We start from the raw sequence: 23778 nt of genomic DNA, 5'->3' as shown, positions 1-23778 counted from the left end.
TGTCGCGTCCTGTGTGAAGGAGCCATGAGGCCTGTGACACATGCTACGTATGCTATTTGCGGTATTTTTGATTTCTTCCAGGTTATATCATTTGAATCCAGTCGTAATATTTTTTAGTGTTATAATGCAGTGAATGTAATGACATTAATGACTAATTACATACACGTGTACATAAATAATTATAAAAATAATATTACAATTCTGAGTATTTCCTTAGGTTTGATATCGTGTGACAAGAATATTGTGTCAACAGCAAAATTTGAAAATGCCGATTTTAGCTTTAGATGTAAAAACAGTGAAATTAATTACTACCACGCAAATAATATCGTCTGTTAATACCGTGGTTAAAGAATTGATTGAAAATTCACTTGATGCTGGTGCAGATAATATCGAAATTAACCTTGTATGTAAATGATAGAGATTTTATATTTATATTGTATGTGATTATGATACAATATGTCATGTGATTTTTATATCACATAATTTATTTTTAAAAAAAGAAATATCATTTGTCCCTCTTATTTTTCCTCTCAGACTGATAATGGCACATCCTTGATAGAAATAAAGGACAATGGTTGGGGTATATCTAAAGAGGATGCACCATACATGGGATTACCTTCTTACACATCTAAGATATTAAGTTTTGAAGATTTAGGTAATATATTTGTATATCTCATTTACAGCTTTCATTAATTAAAAGAGTTATCTCTTGCACTGTAGCATGGCATGACCAAAACAATGAATACAATACCTTTATTATCTATAGATTGCTTACAAACGTTTGGATTCAGAGGAGAAGCACTTAGCGCACTATGTGCAGTAGCAGAAGTTATTATTATAACAAAAACAAAAGATGATATTACTGGGAGTTCATATATAATGGACAATGATGGACAAATCGTAAAGCAAGAACCTTGTCATAGAAGCACTGGTAAGAATATTTCCTTTATTCTTGGATTTTGTATGACCAGTACTGATATTAACGTTCCTATTTTAATACAATTTTAAGAGACGTTGATTTATTAGGGACTACTGTGCAAGTAAAGAATTTATTTAAGCAACTGCCCGTAAGGAGACAATTGATTACTAATATGAAAAGAGCTAATCAAGCTATTAAATTACTGGAGATATTAATTCAGAGTTTTGGCATCTGCAAACCAAACGTAAGAATACAATTCCGAGTGAACAGCAATGTTATATTTACAAAACCAAGCTTAAATAATATTAAGGAAGCTGCGAGTCATATACTTGGTAGAAAAATTATTTGTCACATGGAATGGGTTGAGCCCGATAATACAGAGGTATGTCTAAAATAATTTAGAAAGATATCCGTTGTAATTTATAACTTACATAAATTAAATCGGGATAATTTCTTAGTTCACTTTGCAATTAATGTTACCATCAAAGAAGATAAAGGATTTATCAGAAATTTCTCATCCAGACTTGCATTATATTTTTGTAAATAATAGACCTATTAAACATAAGGATCTTGAAAAGGTATGTTCTGTGTGTCTATTATGCATTATCGTAATTGCATATCCCATATAATATTTAAAATATAAAATTGTTTTCAAGAAATATATGGAATTATTTGCATATTAATTATTTTAGTTTATAATGATTATTGTAAATTAAGTATAAGTAGTTTAAATATACAATACTAAAAAAACTACAAAATAATAATTCTTTTATATTTTATATAGTTAGTAAATAGTTTGATATTAGAATATTTTGAGCAAGAATCATGTAGAAAAAAGATGATATTTCTTGTATATATTATTTTGGAACCAATGGATATTGATGTTAACTTGGAACCCAATAAGGATGCAATTCTTTTCAAAGATCAGGTAAGATCAAAATTGTAATTAATATTAAATAATGGTATCTGTGTTTAAAGCATTTAAATTATCCATGATAGTTATGATGCAACTTTCTATACGAGCTTTTTTAACAGTTAATCTTAAAACTTTATAGAAATACAAAGTACCATATGTATTCTTAATATATAAATTGTATAATTATATTTTTAGAATAAAATTTTTGATAATATAGATAAAAATATAAGAAAATTTTATGGGCTTAAATCTGCAAATGTGGCTGAACGTGTGGTTGGAAACGTATCTATCGACACATCTGCCTGTTACGAAGATTTTACACTCGATATGAACGAAGATATCGCCGATACAGAACCTGTATGCAAAAAACGAAAAATACACGCTGAAGGAAAAATGATTCAAAAAGATGCTGCCGAAGAAAAAACAATTACTCGCGATAATGATGTCACAAATAAATGTGGAGAGTTTTCTCAAGACAAACAAGAGAATAATAATCCGATTTATGATCAACAGCATAGAGATGCACTGGCTCTAACAACCCATATGCAGCCACCAAATTTAAGTGACTCTGATTCAAATGATGACTTTCCTGTTGCCACTTCATTTAATGCTAAAATGTCAGTAATATTGTTAATATGTTACAACAAAATTTTTAATATCATCAATAGATCTTTCGCTATTATTCAATAATTACAGATAGTTACAAACTAATATAATTTACAGGGCAGAAGAGCGTGAAACCTTGAGTCAATTACCTATAGTAGATCTCGGCGAGGATTTTGACTTCACAGAAGAATTTGGAGATGAAAATGCCTCAACAAATGGAAACGAGAATACTTTAAACGAGATCCAAGCAAAGAAACAAGTTTCGTTAGAGGCATGGAGTAAAGGGCACGTTGCCGGTCTTAAGGTGAGATTTTTTCATGATTTTAGAGCTTCCACTGATTTCTGTAATTTAATGTTATCAGAAGATTATATCTTATATTCTTGATACGTGTGACAGGGTGGGACGGATATAAGATCTGATATTGCCATTGAGAAGTCATCAAGTAATAACTTGGAGGATAAAATTAATGGAACACCTGAATCAAATAAGCCACACGTTGACCGTAAAGATCTTAACTTTCTAAAACACGTTAGATCGCAAGGTGTGTATGATAAAAACTATACGTCGCTTTAATTATTTTTATGTGACAACATACAAATCTAAAATACATAATATATAATGCTTATACGACGGTTTATATGTGCATAAAATATCGGAGATTATAATATTAATTTTTTTCTGTTTGTAGTTGCAAGGGAAAATCCTACATTAACAGCAGCCCAGACTGCAAAGAAGATCACTGAATTTTGGAAGCAATTATCATCCGAAGAACGTGGTTATTATCGAGACGTTGCTCATGACGAAGGAAAGGAACAGCGAGCGCATAAAAAGGCGGAAGAAAGAGCAGAAGCTGGTAAAATAGACGCGGGAAAGAATAAAAGTAGACTTTTACAGTTATTTGAAAAAATGAAAAATACGAAGAACGAAAAAAATGAGAAGTTAAATATGAGGACGATAGTACCTTGGATTATTGACAGAGCTAAGATAATTAAAAGGTTCTACTTTAAGTACAATAGTAGCAAAACCTTGCTTATATATTTCTTTTATTTATAATGTAATTATTTAACGATCCTTTTTAGATCAGAGTTTGAGAGCGAGCATATGATAGGTCGATTAACGAGAAATTTATGGGTTGCTACAATTTGCGAACAATTGTGGATCGTAGATAGCACTGGCCTGATCAAAGGTTTAAAAGTTACCGATATCGATGCAGATAGGGTATTCTTTTTACTGCTTTTTTGTGAAAATTGTATTAAATATGGTTAGAATATGTTGTTTTGCTGTTAATACTAATACTTTTTCTTATATATTGCAGGTCGATGCTAAGAGACTTGAATGTCTTCTCAAACAGTGGTTGTTGGAACGAGATGATATGTCAGTGATGCACTCTATATATGAATTAAAAAAAACAATGTAAATACAATTGATACGAAATATGTTTTATAACAGTTCAACAGTTTTATGTATTTTGTGTACAAAATGTGATAAACTTTAAATTAAAGTTGAATTTCCCTGAAAATGTATTCTGTGCGACATTCAATATAATTTTAAATCGATGAGTTATTACGTCCATAAAGATATTTAAGGGTTAATTTTAAGCATTTGTGGGCAACTAATTTTTATATATCTAAAAACATTTTTGGATAGTTACTTTGCTTGACTCGCACTGTTGACTATCGTTGCCACTATCCAGCTGTCGCTAGTGTCGCCTGAAAGACTTCAATCTCCATCTTGGTCACTGAAATAGTCAGCGATCTTCTCAAGCCTGCTCAAGCCGCCTCCATCTTTTCTTTCCAGTCTGCTCGTGGTACGGAGTAGTTCTTTGGAGTATTGAATTACTCTTGGCATAATGGTAAGTAATAAATTTTTCCTGCTAATATTCGCAGTGTTCGACAAACTAAACTGTAATATGTTTAAATAATTTATTGAATATAAGCGAAAAAACAAGATGCTTGTTATATAGATAGATTCGTTTGCCGCGTGGTAGGAAGCTTCTTCGTGGAGAGGCATCTGTATATTTCTAAATATAATTCTAACAATATTCTCTTATATCCTAAAAACATGTATTTTGCTTTCGAAATATATCGAGACATTTTTTGTTAATAAAAGATTATAAGTGCTTTTAATAAAGTCAGCGTGAGGTTACTGCCAATGTAATAGCCACGCCACGCCACGTTATATTTTAAGTGCAATCGTGTCGAACGAATAGCAAATTATATGCTTTTTGTATTAAGAAGTTATAAATAATTGATAATTTTTGCTGTATGATGAAAATTTCAGCTCACTTTGATATAAAAATGAAAAAAAACTTTTATCCCAAGTTTTTCTGACTATCCTGTACAAGTAATTAAAAATTTGTTATATATTTTATGACTTCTAATGATATCTAAACCATATGTTTATAGGGTTTCGTTAAAGTAGTCAAGAATAAGCAGTACTTTAAGCGGTATCAAGTTAAATTCAAGAGGCGTCGCGAAGGAAAGACCGATTACTACGCTCGCAAGAGACTAATTGTTCAAGACAAGAACAAGTACAACACACCTAAGTACAGGTTGATTGTACGTCTGTCTAATAAAGACATTACGTGTCAGGTAAATTAAATGTACATAAATTCAGTTAATTTTTATATAATCGACATCAAATTAAAAAAATTATATGTGACAGCTAACGATGCGTATCTTCTTTCAAGGTTGCCTACTCGAGAATCGAGGGAGATAAAATTGTGTGCGCTGCTTACAGCCACGAACTTCCCCGATACGGAGTTAAAGTGGGCCTCACCAATTATGCATCCGCTTACTGCACTGGTCTGCTTTTGGCCAGAAGGGTAAGATCCTCCTTTCTCTCGCTTTTTTTAAAGATATATCTGCAGTACTCGTTACGTCGTCCACATGATGATACTCCTAGCTCACTTTGATGTTTCACTGAAGAGAAAACAATTGTTCCCTATTGTATGTAATCTGATATCGACAAGCGAGAAGCAGGTTATTTGTGAAATGAAATAATATATCAGCCCTCATCAAAATTAATTACATGGCGATTGCTTTATAGCTCCTTAAGAAATTAGGGTTGGACAAATTATACGTGGGTATCACGGATGTAACCGGTGACGAGTACAACGTTGAGGAACTGGACGATGGCCCAGGCGCCTTCAGATGTTACCTGGACACGGGATTGATGCGCACCACAACTGGCGCCCGAGTCTTTGGCGCCATGAAAGGCGCGGTTGACGGTGGCCTCAATATCCCTCATAGGTAAGGAGAAGATTGCAACTATGCGATTATGTAAATTAATTGTATTTTGTATTTATTGGATCGTTCGGTCGATAACATGATGATTTTATGACACATGCGCGTCATCTGAGTCGCCTTGAAATTTGCTCTTGCCCTTGTGTTTTACAAGGGCAATGTTGCAAGTTTCATACAGACGTAACAAGATTAGAAAGTGTCTCTGACATCGATTCCCAGAATGTTATAGTCATTTTAATCATTATTTTCATGGCGATACATTATGTTGTTGTTTTACAGTACCAAGAGATTCCCCGGCTACGACAACGAGACAAAAGCGTTCAATGCAGATATGCACAGGCAGCACATATTCGGGCAGCATGTTGCCAACTACATGAAGACTTTGGAAGAAAATGATGATGAAGCCTTCAAGAGACAGTTCTCGCAGTACATCAGTCACGGCATAACCGCGAACGATGTAAGTGATCTCAATGGAATATCAAATGCACTATTTATGATTTTATCCCGTTTTAACAAAATGGTTCCGATAAAGTGTACGTCCAACTTATAATTGCTGTCAGATCACTTAAATCTACGCAGTGTCGCAGTTGGACAACAGTAATCTTCATTGGTTTTGTTAACGTAAATGCGTTGTGTATTAATGCATTTATCAAAACCTATGGCACATGCAAGATTTATACAGATGAACGTTATGATAAGATGAGAAATATTTCTTTTTTCATAGATCGAGAACATCTACAAGAAAGCTCACGAGACAATCCGGTCGGATCCGGAACATAAGAAGGTCACGAGGGAGAAGGAGGCTGTCAAGAAGAGGTGGAACCGCGCGAAATTGTCGCTGTCTGAGAGAAAGAACCGCGTTGCCCAGAAGAAGGCCTCGTTCCTCAAAACTCTGGAGGAAGCAGAGGTGTAATCATTCTTCATTCTTTTTTGTAATATACACACAGATTTTATGTGTATGAATCAACTAAGAATAAAGAAAAATCGTCTGAATCTAATTTATATTTTAATTGTATATATATTATTTACAATATACATAACATTCTTATGGGAAAAGGCTTGTGCTGTACTTTTGTAATTGCTCCTATAGCATAAATTATTCAGGAAGAACGTCATAATTTCATGAAAGGTAACAAATCAATCTTGCATCGTCTTTTTGACTAACGGCTCAGTTCTTCTCTCGTGCTGTTGATCGGAATTATTTCTAGTGTTATTTCCGTATGTGTACAAAATCTAAACTATCACATCAAAGAAAATGTATATTATACATATATGCTATTTAAAAATTCAATATCGAAGATACTATAATTGATTTATTCAATATTATTACTTATATCACGTAGTAAATAGTAATATTGTTATTCGATGAGAAACTAGGAAATTCACAATTATTTTGATAGTTATCTAAACAAATTTAATGACAAAGAAACAAATATTTTTCATACAAGATTCAATCTAATGTAAAGTCAAAGTATTACAGTATTACTCATGTACAATCGATTACGCGACATTTATTTAAGATGAAAACCGCTTGTATACTTTATGCATAGTTTCAACGAAAAAGCGATAATCTGGTGCGAGAACCTGGTAACCGACCTTTCGCGTTCAACAAACCACTTTGGATGTCCGCGATAGAGGGTACAGTCTTTGTTTCGCCGCGTGCCGCTATACAAGGTCGCGATTTTAATAAACGTCCTGCTACTCTGTTAATGTCATCCTTAGATATTCCATCTGCAAGCATTACGTTTGTTTAATGAACATTACTGCTGAAATACTAAAATTTCGTATTTGATTTTTAATTGTTTCTAATTTATTATCTAAATTACGAAGATTTCCGGTTTACCAATGGCTTGTATGAAGAATTCTGGCCGTTTCCTGGAACCAGTTGCTAGAACTTGTCTGCCAATATCTTCAAACACAACGGGCCGTTGTTCCAGATTCATCAGTAACATCGACTGCAACTGTTTCTTTGCTCTCTGTACGAAGAACGATGTCGTACAAATTATCGATTAATCGCAACGATTTTAACGAGAATCAAATCAATTTTTTCACTTGCGACTCTTAACATTTTCTTGCTTTCGAACCTTTTACTTTTGTTTATTACCTTAATTATCGACCATGTAATTGCAAACTACGTAAACATGCCTTACGATATCGCTAACTAAGGATTAAAAATATGAAGATCGTACCCCTAATTCACTATCTGAGACTGCACTTGCCATGGCGACCATTTCGTGCACAATTACTTCTACCATATCTTTTACGTGAGATAGTGTACACGAGGCATGAATACAGAACAGACCCGTGTCAGCGTAAGCATGATTGTATGCAGTTGCACTATACAACCAATGATACCTGCAATATCAATGATTTTATATAATATTTTCAATCGAAGAATTGAACATAAAAGTCTAAGCTTGTAACATGTTTCTCATTTCTTTAATGAATTAATTAATTGTAAGAAAGATAATAATATTTAACGAGTCATAACTGGAATAATAATCTTACCTGTTTAACACATTGGTGTACAATCGCGTATACATGCCTTTACCAGGACCGCCAGCACTAAAACTGCCGCCGCCTCCCATCATCATATTTAATACACACATAGCAACGAAATCTGGGTCCTGATGAGAACAGCCTTCTAAACCTACGACAACGTGTGACAATTCCGGCAGGCCACTAGGTCCCGCATAAATCGGCACATTGCACTCATCCTGTTAAAAACACAGACATGTTTTTTTATTTTATTCATTTCATAATAAAACTAAAATGTTTCATCTTATTTTACACATGTATGAACAATCATACCAGAATATATCCTCCGGTATATTGCGCGATAGACCTATCTACAGTATTTGCGTTATTTTGCAGGATAAGATCAGGTTGCTCTTCCCAGATAGGTTTTTGTTCCACGAAGTATCTACATCGAAGATAACAGTATTATTTTAATTATGTTAATTAAAAGTAAGATATTTTGTACATATGTCTACACATTAGTATTATACATTATAAAAAAACCATGCTAGTGCTTAATTTAATTTGGAAACTCTACCAAATAATTTCTAAATTACTTTTATGGTCTAATGAAAATTTACAATTATTACTTATTAACAGCCTGAACTAAGTCATCATGTTCCACACCAACTCCAGCAACTACCATTCTACTCGGTACATAATGATACTTGAGGTACGTGTGCAACGATTTTCTGTCGATCTTTTCGATATTTTCTTCTGGACAGATTTTTGATAGACCTAATGTGTTATGTCTATATCCAGCCTATATAAGGTTTTTATAAGTATGTGATTTTTTTCATAATAAAAAAGACATCTATATTTATATTACAATTATACTGGAATATATGTTCAATCTTATTTAAATTAAACTCACAGCATGAATCATATCCATTAATATAGGTTCTTGTTCTGGCCTGGTATGTAAAGATTCCAATTCAAATTGTACTGTTTGTCTGGCATTTTGCACCTAATGACATGATTTAATTTCAATTTCAATATATTATGTGTATAAGAATATTTTAAAACATGAATCTCTTTTTAACAATACAATACAGAAAGAAAAAAGAAATAAAAGTTTGTTACATGTTATATACCGTACATGCATACCTCTTCCTCTGTAATTTGAGGCCTTAAAACGATATCACCTAAAACTTGAGTCACTATATCCAAACCACGACGTTCTGCGGACGCTGCATAGACAAAAGTGTCACGCGACGCCTGGCAGTCGCATATACCACCATGTTTTTCTAGTGCCAACATTATCTTATCCTTGTTCTCATACGTATTTGTAGACTATGTAAATAAGACATGACTTTATGTTTATAATGTAAGTTCAGCAAAAATACGTTCAGTAATATTAGATTGTAAAACTAAACTTGGAACATCCATTAGCAGATCCAAAATTATTGATACAAAGATACATATCATACATATGATTGAGTTATTTCTATATTATTTGCTTATTACAAGTTAATATTCAAATAATAATAATAATAATAATATTTAATAACAGAATCTTACACCAAATGCTAATTTTTCCAGAAAATGAGAGATGCCATTGGGATATGCTACTTCATATCGTGGACCCGAGTCGATAAGAACTAGAAAACGTATTTACAATGCATTAGTCTGTACATAGATTCAACATAGATGTAATTAACACTGAAATGCTCATTTATGATACTCTTCACTCACCACCTATGGTACAAAATTGTCCAAATCGATTTTCTGATGCAACTTTCAAACCATTTGACAAGACTGTAATTTGTGTTGTTTGATGTTCCTCTTTCGCAGAAGAATAAACGGCCCTTGGCAGATCCGGAATAGACTCCGTCAATGGTGGAAATGATCTTACAGTTTTCTCTTGACTTTCTTTCAAATCGGACGGTATTCTTTGAGAGGAGAAGTTACATCTTGACCAGACATTAAAATATTCCGTTTGCGTAGAACTGAAAGATCGAAGAATATCGCGCGTGATAGACAGTATTTCATGAAGCAAGCATGCAGATGCAAAGATGTTCATCTTTGTGCAATAAAATAGGGGTTATTCAAAGCTGCAGCATTTCACGATTACTCGATGTCATGCCGCCGCAATTACCTTTTCTTGATCGCAACGATTAACGGTCTTTGCGGCACTTTCGAAAACATATTGTACATCTCGTCGACTCGAGGAGATTTGCAGCATACAGAGATCTAGCTCGTCTATTCCAGCCGCTACCAAAAGTTACGAAGTTACCTTTGAAATGTATCTATAGATACGTGAGTGTATCTGTAAAAAAAGCAGCGAATACCCAAGTTTCGTATGTTTTCATATAACGTACACGCGAGTCAGCATACTTTCGCACGCATTCGGCAAAAATGCATCTCACACTGATGCAATCGAAGAAAAAACTCAATTTCGCGAAATTTTAGGTTAGATATATGCACGCGACTCGTGGATCTGTTCTTTTTAACTGCGTCCCTTGCGCGTACTCATACGTATCCTCCGATTAATATTCACTCAAGAAACATGGAGCAGCTAAAATGAACAGACCAGCGTAGAGGCAGTCGTGCCATTTCTTTCGGAATATTTCCACTCGATACCGCAATAATTTCGTATTTTGCGTAACGTCGCAATCTCGGAATTTCAATACGCGCGTGCAGTATTTTCTTATTTATTTATATGATAATTGAAGGTACAGCTGCTTCATAACCGGTGTCAAAGGGAGACATACTAGCGGCACCGTGCGATACGGTGAATCTTAGGATTTAAAATGTCGACGTGTGACGTGTAGTTTACATTGACAGGTGTGGAAAGTTTGTCAGAGAAATGGAGTATTTTAAAAGTGGCCTGAAATCGGTTTTGGGAACCGCTCCGGCTGGTACGCAGCCCACTGGTGCTGACACAGTAAGTAGAAATTTGAATGCAATGTTACATGTTACGCGAGAGGTTATTTTCTTATGTTTTCGCGAAGTGTCATATTTTTCTACAAAACTACGTTATTATTAATACTCGAGAAAATTTTTTTATCGATATCAAATTAACTTGTAAATAGGCGTTGTCATGACGTGAACAGATGTAATGTAAGTGCTCTTGTATTATTTTTTGTACTTTGATACAGGTGGAAAAATTAGTAGACAGATTGCAATCGTCTACCTTACTCGACGACAGAAGAGATGCTTGTCGCGCACTCAAGGCGCTGTCCCGCACATACCGTGTGGAAGTGGGTGTTCAAGGAATGGATGCGTTGAGGCAGGTACTGGAGATGGACAGGACAGATTGCGAGATAGTCGGTTTAGCCTTGAACACCCTCTGTAACATAACAAACCCAGAAACGTTTGAAGAGGAAGGTAAGACTGTGACCTTCAGCATTATCGGTTCAATATCTGATTGTCTCGCATTGTTTCAGAGGTGGACAAACACAGTCCTACGAATAAAATAGGGGAACAGTTTACAGAAATATTTATTAAGCATCCAGATAGCGTTGGATTGACACTAACATTTCTCGAGGAGTTTGATTTCCGTGTCAGGCGGCCAGCGCTGCAGCTGCTGACGCACTTGCTGACAAATAGATCTAAAGATATTCAAGAGATTATCTTGATCAGTCCTATGGGTGTTTCCAAACTGATGGATTTGCTCAGTGACAGTAGAGAAGTTATACGCAACGATGTACGTGGCACTTATCACTTTCAAACAAGTATGCTTCTGAAATAGGAAGATTTGCTTCGCTCTTCACATTATCTGCATTTGTTACTCAGGTTTTATTGCTACTTATCCAACTAACAAAAGGCAATGCAAACATACAAAAGATAGTGGCGTTCGAAAATGCGTTTGACCGCATATTTGATGTCATCAAGCAAGAGGGTAATGCAGATGGCGGCATCGTCGTAGAAGATTGCCTCTTACTGATGTTAAATCTCCTCAGGGGAAATGTTAGCAACCAAAACTTCTTTAAGGAAGGCAAGATCTTTCTGATTAAATTTCTGATAATTTTATAAGTTTAGCCTGTTGATTGAATGATTTTACGTGTTATGATACGTGCAGGTAGCTACATTCAAAAATTAACACCAATGTTCCAAATACCCAATGAAGTTGACGATAATAATCTTAGCAGCTGGAGTCCACAAAAAGTGTCTAACGTTCACTGTATGGTACAGGTTGTGCGAGCATTAGTAGCACCGAGCGCTCCTGCACAGGTATTAAAAATAACATTAGCACGATATACATTTAATATAATCTCTTTCTCTTTTTCTCATATTATATAATCTCCTTTCACTAATATACGAACGTTCGTACATACGTATAAAGGCAGTTGCTGCTTGTCAACGAACTATGAGAGCATGTGGATTATTGCAAGCATTGTGCGATATACTAATGGCTAGTGGAGTGCCTGCAGATGTCCTAACAGAGACTATTAACACTGTAGCAGAAGTGATAAGAGGAAATGCTAGTAACCAAGAATTTTTGGCTAGTGTGATGGCACCAAGCATTCCACCGAGGTATACCTTAAAGATAATGCTAAATAAACATTTTACATCAACAACGTTCAGAAGAATTTAAAAGCGATCTGTAAATTACAAGTAAATATATTACAGGCCGGCCATAGTTGTTTTACTGATGTCCATGGTAAACGAGAAGCAACCGTTTATTCTACGCTGCTCAGTATTATATTGCTTCCAATGCTTCCTGTACAAAAACGAAGTTGGACAAACGCAGTTAATTCAGACTTTATTGCCGCAAGGAAACGAGGCACCATCGTTGACTACAGGTTCATTAAGCTCTCTTAAACGTGTAGAAATTAAAATATCGTGTAAAATGAATGTTTGAATCGGGAGAAAACTAGTTTTGTGACCATGACAGCGGAACGGTGAAAAATATTTCGTGCATATTTGTTGTTAGGACAGTTGCTGTGCGGTGGACTGTTCTCTATGGATTCCCTATCGAATTGGTTCTCCGCCGTGGCGTTATCTCACGCCTTAATCGAGAACATAAGTCAGAAGGAGCAGCTGCTAAGAGTGCTCCTCGCAACCAATATCGGCAAGCCACCAGTAACGCTAATGCAACAGTGCGTCATGCTGCTGCAACAGGGGAACAAGACGCAATGTAAATTGGGCTTACTGATTCTTCTTTGCCGATGGACGTCGTATTGTCCACTCGCGGTAAAGTCATTCCTAGCTATCGACTCCTCAGTAGCGTATCTAACGGCCCTCCTGTCGTCGCAAGAGAATAACGATGATTTACAAGAGATCTTGTTGCAAAGCATGTGCGCCCTACTTATCGGCATTTGCGTTCACTTCAATGACGACAGCGTACCTACTTACACGAAGGTAGATACGATTAATGATAATGAACAATTAAAAATAATTTAATGTGTTACTGATAACTTTTCGGTATAATTTTGCAGGAGAAAGTGTGCAATTTAATAGAGAACAGGATAGGTTTGGAAAGATTTCAAGACGCGATTGGTGGTATCGGCAGACACGAAATATATTCTCGGACGTTGAAACACCCACAGCCGTCAGCCCAAAACCCGTCGGAACTTTTACTGGATCATGAATTTTGCAAATTACTGAAAAGTTTAGAAGGTGACCTTATTTGTGTTATATATGAGCATGATATTAAGTCATATCAAGAGGGGAATTTATTTAAATTCTTCACAAAGACAAAGATGCCTGGAACTTTTTGTATAAATTTCTATAAAATCTATACGTGAGACTTAGATCCATGTTTACTTGTCTACAGGGGATACACTAGATGAAACTTGTCTTTTTAGAAAAGTATCAACATTTTCTTTTAGAAATGTCACAGATTTCTTTTTTCAGGTACTATAATAAAATCAGTGATAGATGCTAATAACGAACATCAGAACAGAAATCAGTTATCTATGATAAGTTTATCTGATAATACACTGGTTTTACAATACAAGGATCTCATTAGAGAGCAGGATATGCAAATTCAAAGGTTAAATCAAGCTAATGATTCCCTCATGAAAGAAAAACAAGAACTTGAGGTATTACATATATTTATAGGCACATGTTCATGAATAAATGTTTATGAAAAAACATATATTCAAATCAATTTGAACATTATTGCAGGCACAGGTACAAGAACTCCGATCGACCGTTAGCCACTTGCGAGACCAAAATTTAGTTCTTCGAGCTGCACAAGCAAATATAGGAAATGAAAAAGAAACTATTGCTTCCAGCAATAATTCAGACTTTGAAAAGGAATTGCAAACGTACAAAACAATGGTCGCAGATTTAGAAAAACGTTTAGCGGAACATACGCACATAACGCAAGATTACAAGGAGAACGACAGTGAAAAGGAATCCGAGTTGGAGCATCAGTTGAAATCGAAGACGGAAGAGCTTGAAAAATTGAAGAAGGATCAAGAAGATCTTTTAGAACTCTTAACAGATCAAGATAATAAAATCATGCTGTATAAGGAAAGATTAATTGAATTAGGCGACAAGGTATTTTATGAAATTGTTCATATAACAATGTGAACGTGACAAATTAATATAGCACATGGTAAATAAAATGTATCTTTTCTTTTCAGGTCGAATCTGATGAAAGTTCAGGTGAACTTGACACGGATGATCAACCAGAATCAAGTAATTGAAGTGGTATTTAATTGGTATTTTAGACAAATTAGCAACAGCATTCTGTCCTCAACATTCTTTTTTTTTATCAAATTTTGTCTCATAGAAGATGTAAAATATAAAAAATGTATTTAAGATTTATGCAAATAATATGCGCTGCACACAATTGTAAATTGATATTATTTCCAGAGACTAAGATGTATAAAACATCTGATGGATATATTTTAATTAAATTGTAATATCTTTGTAATATTATACAATTATATTTTAATGTACGTTCCCGTATGCTTATGAGAAATAATGTAATTAATTATTGCATTAGCGAATCTTTAGAATTTAGAAGTGAAAAATTGTTGAGCGTTCCTGTAACGCATTCAATATAATTTCCATGTACTTTGCGCGAGGACGATACATTTACAGAAAAATCCGACAAGAGAACATTTATTATATTTATTTGAAATAACTTATTATCTTAAACTACGAATATACAATTTACGGGACTGACAGGATCAACATTTGCAAGTCATATATCCCATTTTCAGTATAGTTTAATATACAGAGTTCTATAAATACATCTGGACACATTTCTTTAACGTTTCTGTAATTCTTTTGTCACTGGCTACGAGATGCGTCTCCTGTCTAGCCAGTATTATCGAATAACTAGCGGGTGTGAGAATTTTATACACTAGCGGATAACTTACACCGGATTTTGTCGTTGTTTCATGACTGCTTGTATGCACTTCGCCATGGTTAGAGATGCTCGTGATATTACATCAGTCATGAAGAATTGATCCAACGTTTTTTGTTTGATATCCACGGGGTCTGACAAAAATGATCCTCCAGATTGTTGCTATGTATGCATAACAGACAATATATATATATATATATAAACAATGTTACTGTATATTTAAAAGATTTTCATTACATTGAATGACCAATACAAACCTTAGCTATCTCCAAAGCTTGTGTGAAGAAGTTAGCCGGTTCAACATTACCGTATCGTACCAGATGAGGTGCAACTTCTTCAAGCCTCGATTGCACTTCGTTCACGTCATCGTATGGCAAAGGAACACCAATTACCTAAAAGAATTTAAAGATACACGTAAATTATATCAATTTGAATCGATCATCTCGATTAACGATTTATTCAATATATAAATTTACTTCAGAAAGAGCGCGAATAATTTTCCAATCCGGACGCGCTAAGCCAGGTGGTGTGATCGCTGCAAGTGTCTGTTGGGCTCGACCTTCCGTGTTAACGTAGCTCGCGACTTTCTCGGTATACGCTGCTCCAGCCAATACGACATCCGCAATGGTCGCTCCAGCGTCACCATGGCTTCCTAGAATCGCAAAGAATTTTATCGATCGTAGAAAAATCCGTTGATCAAGAATTATAATTGTACATTGAAATTGTACATACCTATATAAATAATAAATGTATTTGGGAAATCTTCCTTCTTGACATTTGCGTCGTCAGCACCCAAAAGGAACAGAACCTTGGGTTGTTGCTGCTTGATCTCCTCCACGGTGGAACCATAGCCGATATCCAAGGCTGCAACTTGAGAAGCATTCGTGTGCAATATGTTTAAGATTTTCCAATCCTGGGAAGCCTGAAGCAGAGCAATTAATTGTTATACAAATCTCTAAAATCAATTGTGACGTATGAGATTAAGAAGGGTAGTTCACTTTTGAGTTATCTCCTAAAGCCTTCGCTAACGCTTGCGTTTCGTAAAGAATCTTCGCTCCGTCCTTCCGAGCAAGCTGATCGGCACCTAGGATAACGAGTGGTTTCTTAGCCGCTTTCAGAGTCGCACAGAACGGGTGCGAACCGTTCCGCAATTTCGTTATCACGTCGAAAGACTCTCCCAAATGCTAGAAAAAGTTACATTCTGTAAGATATAGATACTACTAGGATCAAAAGAGTAAGAGAATTGACATTGATACCTCATGTTCATACGTTAAATCTACATCCGGGCCAATAAGAGCAACTGTCTGTTCACCGTGCAGGTAACCCTTCCTGAGACGCGTGTTTACCAGTGGTGCTTCGTATCGCGGATTTGTACCGATTAATACTACGACGTCCGCATCTTCAATCGCAGCGATGGTATTGTTCAACAGGTAGCTGCTTCTTAAATCGATGCCCGAACCATCCTTCGGGTAGCATTGTTCCGTAGCCAGCCCCTCGCTGCCCAATTTGTTCACTAGATCCTTCATGGCGATAAGAGCCTCCGCGTCTACTAATTTCCCAACAATTGCAGCGCAACTGTCCGCCGGTAAATTCACCAATGGCGTAGCAGCTAATCATCATAAAGGATGTATAGTTATATATAATTTGATTACAAAAATTAGTGGAAATAGAATGATTTTGGAGATTTATTAAATATTAAATATTCATCAATGTCCTACCAGCGATAAGCGCATCTTCCCAATCCACAGCTTGCAATTTTCCGTTAATTTTTAACATTGGCGTAATGAGTCTCTGTCTCTTTAGTCCATCGTATGAGAAGCGAGCTTTGTCCGAGAGCCATTCCTCATTCACTTCCTGTAAATCAATTAATATCAGCGATATAATGACATAATAACAATATGTCAATGTAATTTTTACATTGTTTTCTGTAAACTAAAAAGTACTTGCCTCGTTCACTCGCGGTAGTATTCTCAGAACTTCACCGGTTCTATGGGAGATGACGATGTTGCTACCAACAGCGTCGTGAACATCGATACTGTCGGTACGACGCGTCTCCCATGGACGAGCGACAAATGCATACGGTTTACTTGTTAGTGCACCCACGGGGCAAAGATCGATGATATTGCCAGACAGTTCGGACAGAAACATTTTCTCGACGTATGTTCCTACCTAAAATATAATTCATCAAATCAACATGAAGTTCTACGCATAGAGAATAAAGGATAAATGATTCTAAGAAACTAAAATTTAATGCAATCTTAAAATACATGACATGAAATTATACGACACCAATATCTTTTTTTAATGGGGATTGTCACAATTTATCCCATAAGATATAATTAAAGATACAAATGCGTTGAGTACCTGCATATCGTTACCACGCCCTGTAGTTCCCAAGTCGTCGATACCAGCTACCTCCGAAGCAAATCGGATGCATCTTGTGCAATGTATGCAACGTGTCATAATTGTCTTGATTAAAGGTCCGATATCTTTGTCTTCTACCGCCCTTTTCCCGGAGAAGTTAATATCAACGAACCGGCTCCTATCGCTTCCAAACGCCATGCTTTGATCTTGTAAATCACATTCCCCGCCCTGATCACAGATTGGACAATCCAATGGATGATTAACCAATAAAAATTCCATAACACCCTCACGCGCTCTCCGTGTCAAGTCAGAGTTGGTTTTCACCCTCCAGCCTTTCATCACTGGCATAGCGCATGCAGCAATAGGCTGTAAAGTAATTTTAATTAGTTAATTGGACATATTTAATATTTTTTTCGTCCGTCTGTCCATTCTGTTCTATACCTTGACTTGTTTCTCTATTTCAACAAGACACATCCTGCAATTACCAGCTACAGCAAGGCGCTCGTGATAACAGAATCTTGGTATCTCAACTCCCACCTTTGCAGCAGCCTAGAAGAAATACTTTCTTACTACTATTTACTGTTATAATTCACATAAACATCTTTCGCATTGATTAAAGGACAGAAATTTCTTGATACGTAAAATTATTGGTCGGACACCGTGTTGCGTATTACTTAGAGTGAGATAGAAACGAAGAACGTCAAAGATTGGAAAAAGCAGTGAAATGAAAATTACAAACCTGCAAGACCGTTGTTCCCGGTGGTACTTGCACAGGCTTATCATCAATGAAGAGCTCGACCAATTCCTGTTGCGACTTGCTGGATGTAGTATGAAAACCAGCAGCACTGAACCTCCCACTTGCCAGGCCGGTGGCCCGTACGACCGGTAATCGCAACATCTCGCCAAGCTAGACTATCAACATCAGTTTTACTTTATTATGTAATAAACAAACTTTGCTGCACTCAATGGCGAATTAACCTAACTGGAGACGACTGTAAATTAGCCCGGACATATGCCTCTCCAAGACGCGTTGTCACAACGTAAGACCGGGTGTTTATGTTAAAGCATACTACGATAATTGATTTGTCAAGTATCCTGCGCGAGATTACGCTCTAAATCTCACAAATGGAATTGCTACAACTGTCTAGACGTAGATACCTTCTCTAGATGTCAAAAACACCTAACAACCTGCGCCGAGCTCATGATGAGCAATGGCGAGATCGATTGAAGAACGGACGTTACGTTGATTACTTTTGCGTCACCATGTAAATTCCGATCAATGATCTTGCATAGAATAATTGCGCCTTATTACGATATATACATATATATAGTACAATATCGCAGATAGTTCTAAATTTTTATCGATATATGATTTTCTGTCTGTAAATCTCTCTTGCAAATATTGATTAAAGATAATTTTGTGGCATAAGTCAAATTTCATCAAAGATCTATAAACATGAATTTTTTAATTATTTATTATTATTTATTATTTACTGTTGCATATTGTTATTTTTTAAAATGTCATTTACTATTTGCTGCATTCAGTTTAACCAGAGAGAAACCTGAGAGCGACCACCAGCTTCCTGACGTTTGGCGCCGCCTGACAAAGTGGACGTGAACTAGTTCGTTACGCTCGGTAATGATACAAGTGAGCATTTTCCAGCGGTACGAAAAGTACCATGAATAGCTACAATTTGGCGTGAAGCGCGGTAGTCTAGTGGCTAAGCGCGAGACTCGTATTTTGCCATCCGCGCAAGTTGGGTTCGAGACCGAGTTGTGATAATTTTTTTTCTTCGGATTTTTGTTTCTTTGTGTTTGCATTATATTTGTTTATTATGTAAATAATGATTTATTATGTTTTATTATATTTTGGAGGTATACGTATATATAATGAGACATAAACATATAAACATAACTGTACAGTGTTGCGGATGAAAATTTATATAAAAGCATAAAATACATAAATGCTTTTATATAAATTTTCATCCGCAACACTGTACAGTTATGTCAGAATTTTATAATAAATAAACACTCGACAGTATACAAACTATATAAATAAATAAAAAGTTTACAAATGTTAAATGTATATGTTTATGTCTCATTATACATATACGTATACCTCCAAAATATAATAAAACATAATAAATCATTATTTACATAATAAACAAATATAATGCAAACACAAAGAAACAAAAATCCGAAGAAAAAAAATTATCACAACTCGGTCTCGAACCCAACTTGCGCGGATGGCAAAATACGAGTCTCGCGCTTAGCCACTGGACTATCGCGCTTCACGCCAAATTGTAGCTATTCATGGTACTTTTCGTACCGCTGGAAAATGCTCACTTTTAGATGTAAATTTCTCCGAAACCAAGGCTCATAGACCCAAACCCTCGAACACGACATTAATATTTTTACCTTCCCTTTCGAACGCACTATGACTCGTTCGAAAGTAGAGTTTACATGGGAAAGCTTCCTTGTGAATAGTTTGGACACGAATCATGTATCATTACCGAGCGTAACGAACTAGTTCACGTCCACTTTGTCAGGCGGCGCGTCGAACGTCAGGAAATGTGCCCGTGGAGGCTGGTGGCCGCTCTCAGGTTTCTCTCTGGTTTAACAGTTGGACAACGTTACCGACCAATCCGATTGTCCAACTCAGAGGCTGCTGAATATATCGCTTCCTTGAAAAGCGGCGACCAAATCGAACGCCAGTCGCCGTTCAAGTCGCTACGCGAACCGGGTCGTATCGTAGTTGCCGGCGGTGTCTTCGCGCTCGCGACGCACGCAGCTCTCTCTTCCGGCGACCAGACGAAGGGTTCCCCGTTGCTGAATCGCAGAACTCGCGATCAACCATTTACTCGTCGAAAGCACGCTTTTGCCATGGCTGTTGGTGACTTGAAGACCGCCAAAGGCGTCGAAGAACTTAACACCTACCTCGCCGACCGCAGTTACATCGCAGGGTGAGCCTACTTCCAATAGTGCCCCCTGCACGATTTATCCCTCCGGTACACGTGCTCTGCGTGTCGGCACTTGACGCATTCTTTCCTCGTCCTTTATCGCACTGCTGCTTTTCGTACTTTCCCATAAAAAAACCGTCTTGCGATTAACCTCAACGCGGGCTTACGCCGCATTCATAACCTTTAATCTCGCCGATGCGACGAGACGGATCGCTTCCGGTGTCACGTATGGACATGTGACACACAGACGACACACACGCACGCACGTACGCACGTAGCAGTTAACAGCTTATACTTATTTTTACATCTCTGATCTTTCTTCTCCTTGCTCCTTTTGGTTAACATTCCGTGACCTAGCATTGTAAATTCTTTGCTGTATTTATCGGTAGCAGTTAGTATGGACCGATATCTATATCTGGACATATGTGAGGGCAAGCGGAATATGATTGTTCCTTATATTTGTAAATCAGGATATATTTTATATCTATTATAAATTCCTGTTATAAATGTGGATGTGTATAATATCCTTTCTATGAATGGTTTACAAATGATACATGTTGCAAAATAAAATACTCATATTATGCATAATGTTCTTTTTTTTATGTAGATATGAATTAAGATTATAAAAAGATATAGATGTGCTGTATTTTCGATTAATTATATTTTTAATTCTAATTTCTTCATAATAAGAATGATAAACTTGTAAAATTTATATTAAATTTGTATGAAATGCTATTAACACGATTAAAGTATCTTTGTGTATATGTTAATAGTTAGTAATAATATTCCAATTAATAAGGATTTTTAATATAAAAAAACATAAGAACGTTTATATCTAATAGGTGGCAAGCAAGTCAGGCTGATGTCGCAGTATTCGAAGCTCTAGGAAAAGCACCATCCTCTTCGAATGCTCATGTACTCCGTTGGTACAACCACATAAAGTCATACGACCTTAAGTCACTCCCCGGAGAAAAGAAAGCTCCTGCCATTTTTAGTACTAGCGCTCCAGCTTCATCCGCAGCGAAGGCGAACGAAGATGACGATCTGGATTTATTCGGTTCGGACGAAGAAGAGGATGCGGAGGCTGCAAAAATCAGAGAGGAAAGGTTAAAGGCATACGCAGAGAAAAAATCGAAGAAACCTGCAGTCATCGCCAAGTCGAGTATCGTATTGGACGTAAAGAGCTGGGGCGATGAAACGGACATGAAAGAGATGGAGAATGCAGTGAGATCGGTCCAGATGGACGGCCTTGTCTGGGGTGCATGTAAGTTTTTACCTTTCTGTCGTTTACCCTTTTGTTGTTCCATCAATATTGTGAATTGCACGTAACATAAACTTTTGCATTTTCAGCGAAACTTGTTCCGGTGGGTTATGGCATAAACAAGTTACAAATAATGTGCGTGATAGAGGATGAGAAAGTGTCTGTGGACTTGTTGATCGAACAGATTCAAGAATTCGAGGACCTAGTTCAATCTGTAGACATTGCTTCGTTCAACAAAATCTAAGGGACAAAACAGCTCATTACTTTTAATATTGAATTAATAAATATTAATTGTTTACATATATATAATTTGTTACTCTCTCTCTCTCTCTCTCTCTTTCTCAATACTCTCCCGAAGTATTCCTAGTGCAATCTTTGAGAGTAATATAATGCTGCTAAAGTTTCATTAGGAGAGTGTTCATTTTAATACCTTGCATATATGTATATTATCAGAGCGAGCGTATTAATACATTGTGATAACACATTTTCATTTCGTATATATTTTATATTCATATATGCATTTTATTTCATTAGACAAAATCTCAATCCACAAAATTAAAATGTTCATGAGTACATCCATAAATGTATCCATTTGTGCCAAACACGGGATGTATTATAAAGGTTTTTTCATTACGTTGGGATATAGAGAACAGAAACGTTTTTAGTTACAATTGTCGAGTAGCAATATCTTACAATCTGATATGCAAAGGTATCACTATGACATGAATTTATTGCATATATGTTTTTGTGCCGTTTGTGGCGTGTCGGGATAATTTTGTCGAAATTATTGGATACCGCGTATCGCAAGAACTTCGACATAGTTTTTTGACGATTATTTACATGTATGATAAATAATACATCTCCCTAATATTTTATATTATGTATACTCTGTATATGTTACATGTGCTTATAACAATATAATATACGTGCTACGCGCATTATATGCGTGTTGTGTACTATATATTTGTATACTGTGCGTTAAGAATTTATTTCATGACACATAATATTTCTATCTTATTTCCTTAGATGCACTTCGTACTCGTTCCTACGTGATTTCTTAGTTTTCTTATTGGACAAAGACTTTGGCCTTTGTAATTTAAGAAAGTGTAATGATGCGATATTTGCTATCAGTTCTGTAGGAAAAAACAGAATAGCGCGAATGTAGCAAGGAAACAAATTAGACCTGTGCCAGTGTGATACCGACTTTCAAGTTATCTTGCCTAAGTGATGATGTAACGGGAATTTCAGAGATTTTATCTGTGTAACGAGCGTCACACGCATACACCCATCAATTGTAGCTGTCACACAACTTGTTCATTAATCTAAAAACACATACACATATGTTTGTATTTAGGAGGAAAAACGGGATTCCCTGATTTGCCGATTTTGCCGATAATCTATCTAAAAATTTAAATAGTTTAGGATAGTTTTAGTTGATGACGTGTTGAGAGCATATGCAGGCAACGCGTGCTCTCACTTCGCGTGTTCCTCGCACGCATGCCTGCCGTTTCTACAAACTCGTTCCCAAGGAAAAGCATCAATTGTAAGTCCATCGACGAGCAAATCGTGCGCGCGCGCCCGCTCTTCCAGGGCATTGACATTGAACTTGGGATCCGGTTGTCGCGGTCTTCGCGTTCCTGTTGCAAGTTTTTAAAGTAACGACATCTCGACGGATATTTATATTAGAAGGGATATTAGGGATCGCGAAAAATGCAGGAT

The 23778-nt window shown here is 36.2% G+C and overlaps 5 protein-coding genes across 7 annotated transcripts; 3 read left to right on the top strand and 2 right to left on the bottom strand.

The window, feature by feature from the left end:
• The first annotated feature begins 45 nt into the window (after positions 1-45).
• On the top strand, positions 46-6682 carry LOC105285248 (PMS1 protein homolog 1). The gene is given in 16 exon segments (XM_026969501.1): positions 46-521; positions 524-655; positions 767-931; positions 1027-1301; positions 1378-1497; positions 1704-1847; positions 2031-2452; positions 2559-2745; positions 2839-2983; positions 3131-3437; positions 3522-3660; positions 4848-5033; positions 5132-5266; positions 5491-5693; positions 5967-6144; positions 6412-6682. Coding segments are annotated over 16 exon segments (3183 nt in total). The 5' UTR covers positions 46-265; the 3' UTR covers positions 6601-6682.
• A 298-nt stretch (positions 6683-6980) lies between these two features.
• Positions 6981-10687, bottom strand: LOC105285247 (mitochondrial-processing peptidase subunit alpha). 2 transcript variants are annotated; one of them, XM_011349353.3, is made up of 12 exons: positions 10542-10687; positions 10303-10473; positions 9900-10153; positions 9726-9805; positions 9312-9497; positions 9079-9171; positions 8795-8967; positions 8499-8610; positions 8196-8404; positions 7877-8042; positions 7531-7663; positions 7240-7418 (listed from the first exon to the last, which is right to left on the bottom strand). In XM_011349353.3, the coding sequence occupies exons 2-12, from the start codon at positions 10359-10361 to the stop codon at positions 7240-7242; spliced, it is 1644 nt and encodes a 547-aa protein (XP_011347655.1). In that variant the 5' UTR covers positions 10362-10473; positions 10542-10687. The 2 variants fall into 2 exon arrangements, with proteins under 2 accessions (XP_011347654.1, XP_011347655.1); XM_011349352.3 differs by lacking the exon at positions 10542-10687 and having other exon boundaries at positions 6981-7418; positions 10303-10361.
• Positions 10688-10741: 54 nt separating this feature from the next.
• Positions 10742-15041, top strand: LOC105285246 (general vesicular transport factor p115). The gene is made up of 12 exons (XM_011349351.3): positions 10742-11091; positions 11306-11534; positions 11594-11853; positions 11943-12144; positions 12229-12380; positions 12493-12683; positions 12780-12952; positions 13084-13511; positions 13589-13769; positions 14007-14194; positions 14280-14657; positions 14744-15041. Exons 1-12 carry the CDS (start codon positions 11014-11016, stop codon positions 14804-14806), a joined length of 2523 nt encoding a protein of 840 aa, XP_011347653.1. The 5' UTR covers positions 10742-11013; the 3' UTR covers positions 14807-15041.
• Positions 15042-15316: 275 nt separating this feature from the next.
• On the bottom strand, positions 15317-19156 carry LOC105285245 (NADH-ubiquinone oxidoreductase 75 kDa subunit, mitochondrial). Of its 2 annotated transcripts, XM_011349350.3 has the most exons (12): positions 18997-19156; positions 18578-18750; positions 18280-18387; positions 17839-18204; positions 17422-17643; positions 17193-17328; positions 16731-17083; positions 16473-16658; positions 16207-16396; positions 15951-16126; positions 15732-15866; positions 15317-15636 (listed from the first exon to the last, which is right to left on the bottom strand). In XM_011349350.3, the coding sequence occupies exons 2-12, from the start codon at positions 18734-18736 to the stop codon at positions 15484-15486; spliced, it is 2184 nt and encodes a 727-aa protein (XP_011347652.1). In that variant the 5' UTR covers positions 18737-18750; positions 18997-19156; the 3' UTR covers positions 15317-15483. The 2 variants fall into 2 exon arrangements, with proteins under 2 accessions (XP_011347652.1, XP_019889130.1); XM_020033571.2 differs by lacking the exon at positions 18997-19156 and having other exon boundaries at positions 18578-18974.
• Positions 19157-20395: 1239 nt separating this feature from the next.
• On the top strand, positions 20396-22368 carry LOC105285244 (elongation factor 1-beta'). Its single transcript, XM_011349349.3, has 3 exons — positions 20396-20801; positions 21641-22062; positions 22149-22368. The coding sequence occupies exons 1-3, from the start codon at positions 20410-20412 to the stop codon at positions 22301-22303; spliced, it is 969 nt and encodes a 322-aa protein (XP_011347651.1). The 5' UTR covers positions 20396-20409; the 3' UTR covers positions 22304-22368.
• Positions 22369-23778: the final 1410 nt, after the last annotated feature.

This window comes from Ooceraea biroi, chromosome 5 (assembly GCF_003672135.1).
Source record: "Ooceraea biroi isolate clonal line C1 chromosome 5, Obir_v5.4, whole genome shotgun sequence".
Taxonomy (NCBI): domain Eukaryota; kingdom Metazoa; phylum Arthropoda; class Insecta; order Hymenoptera; family Formicidae; genus Ooceraea; species Ooceraea biroi.
The sequence above is the reverse complement of the archived record's forward strand: the minus strand, read 5'-3'. Positions and strand labels throughout refer to the sequence as shown.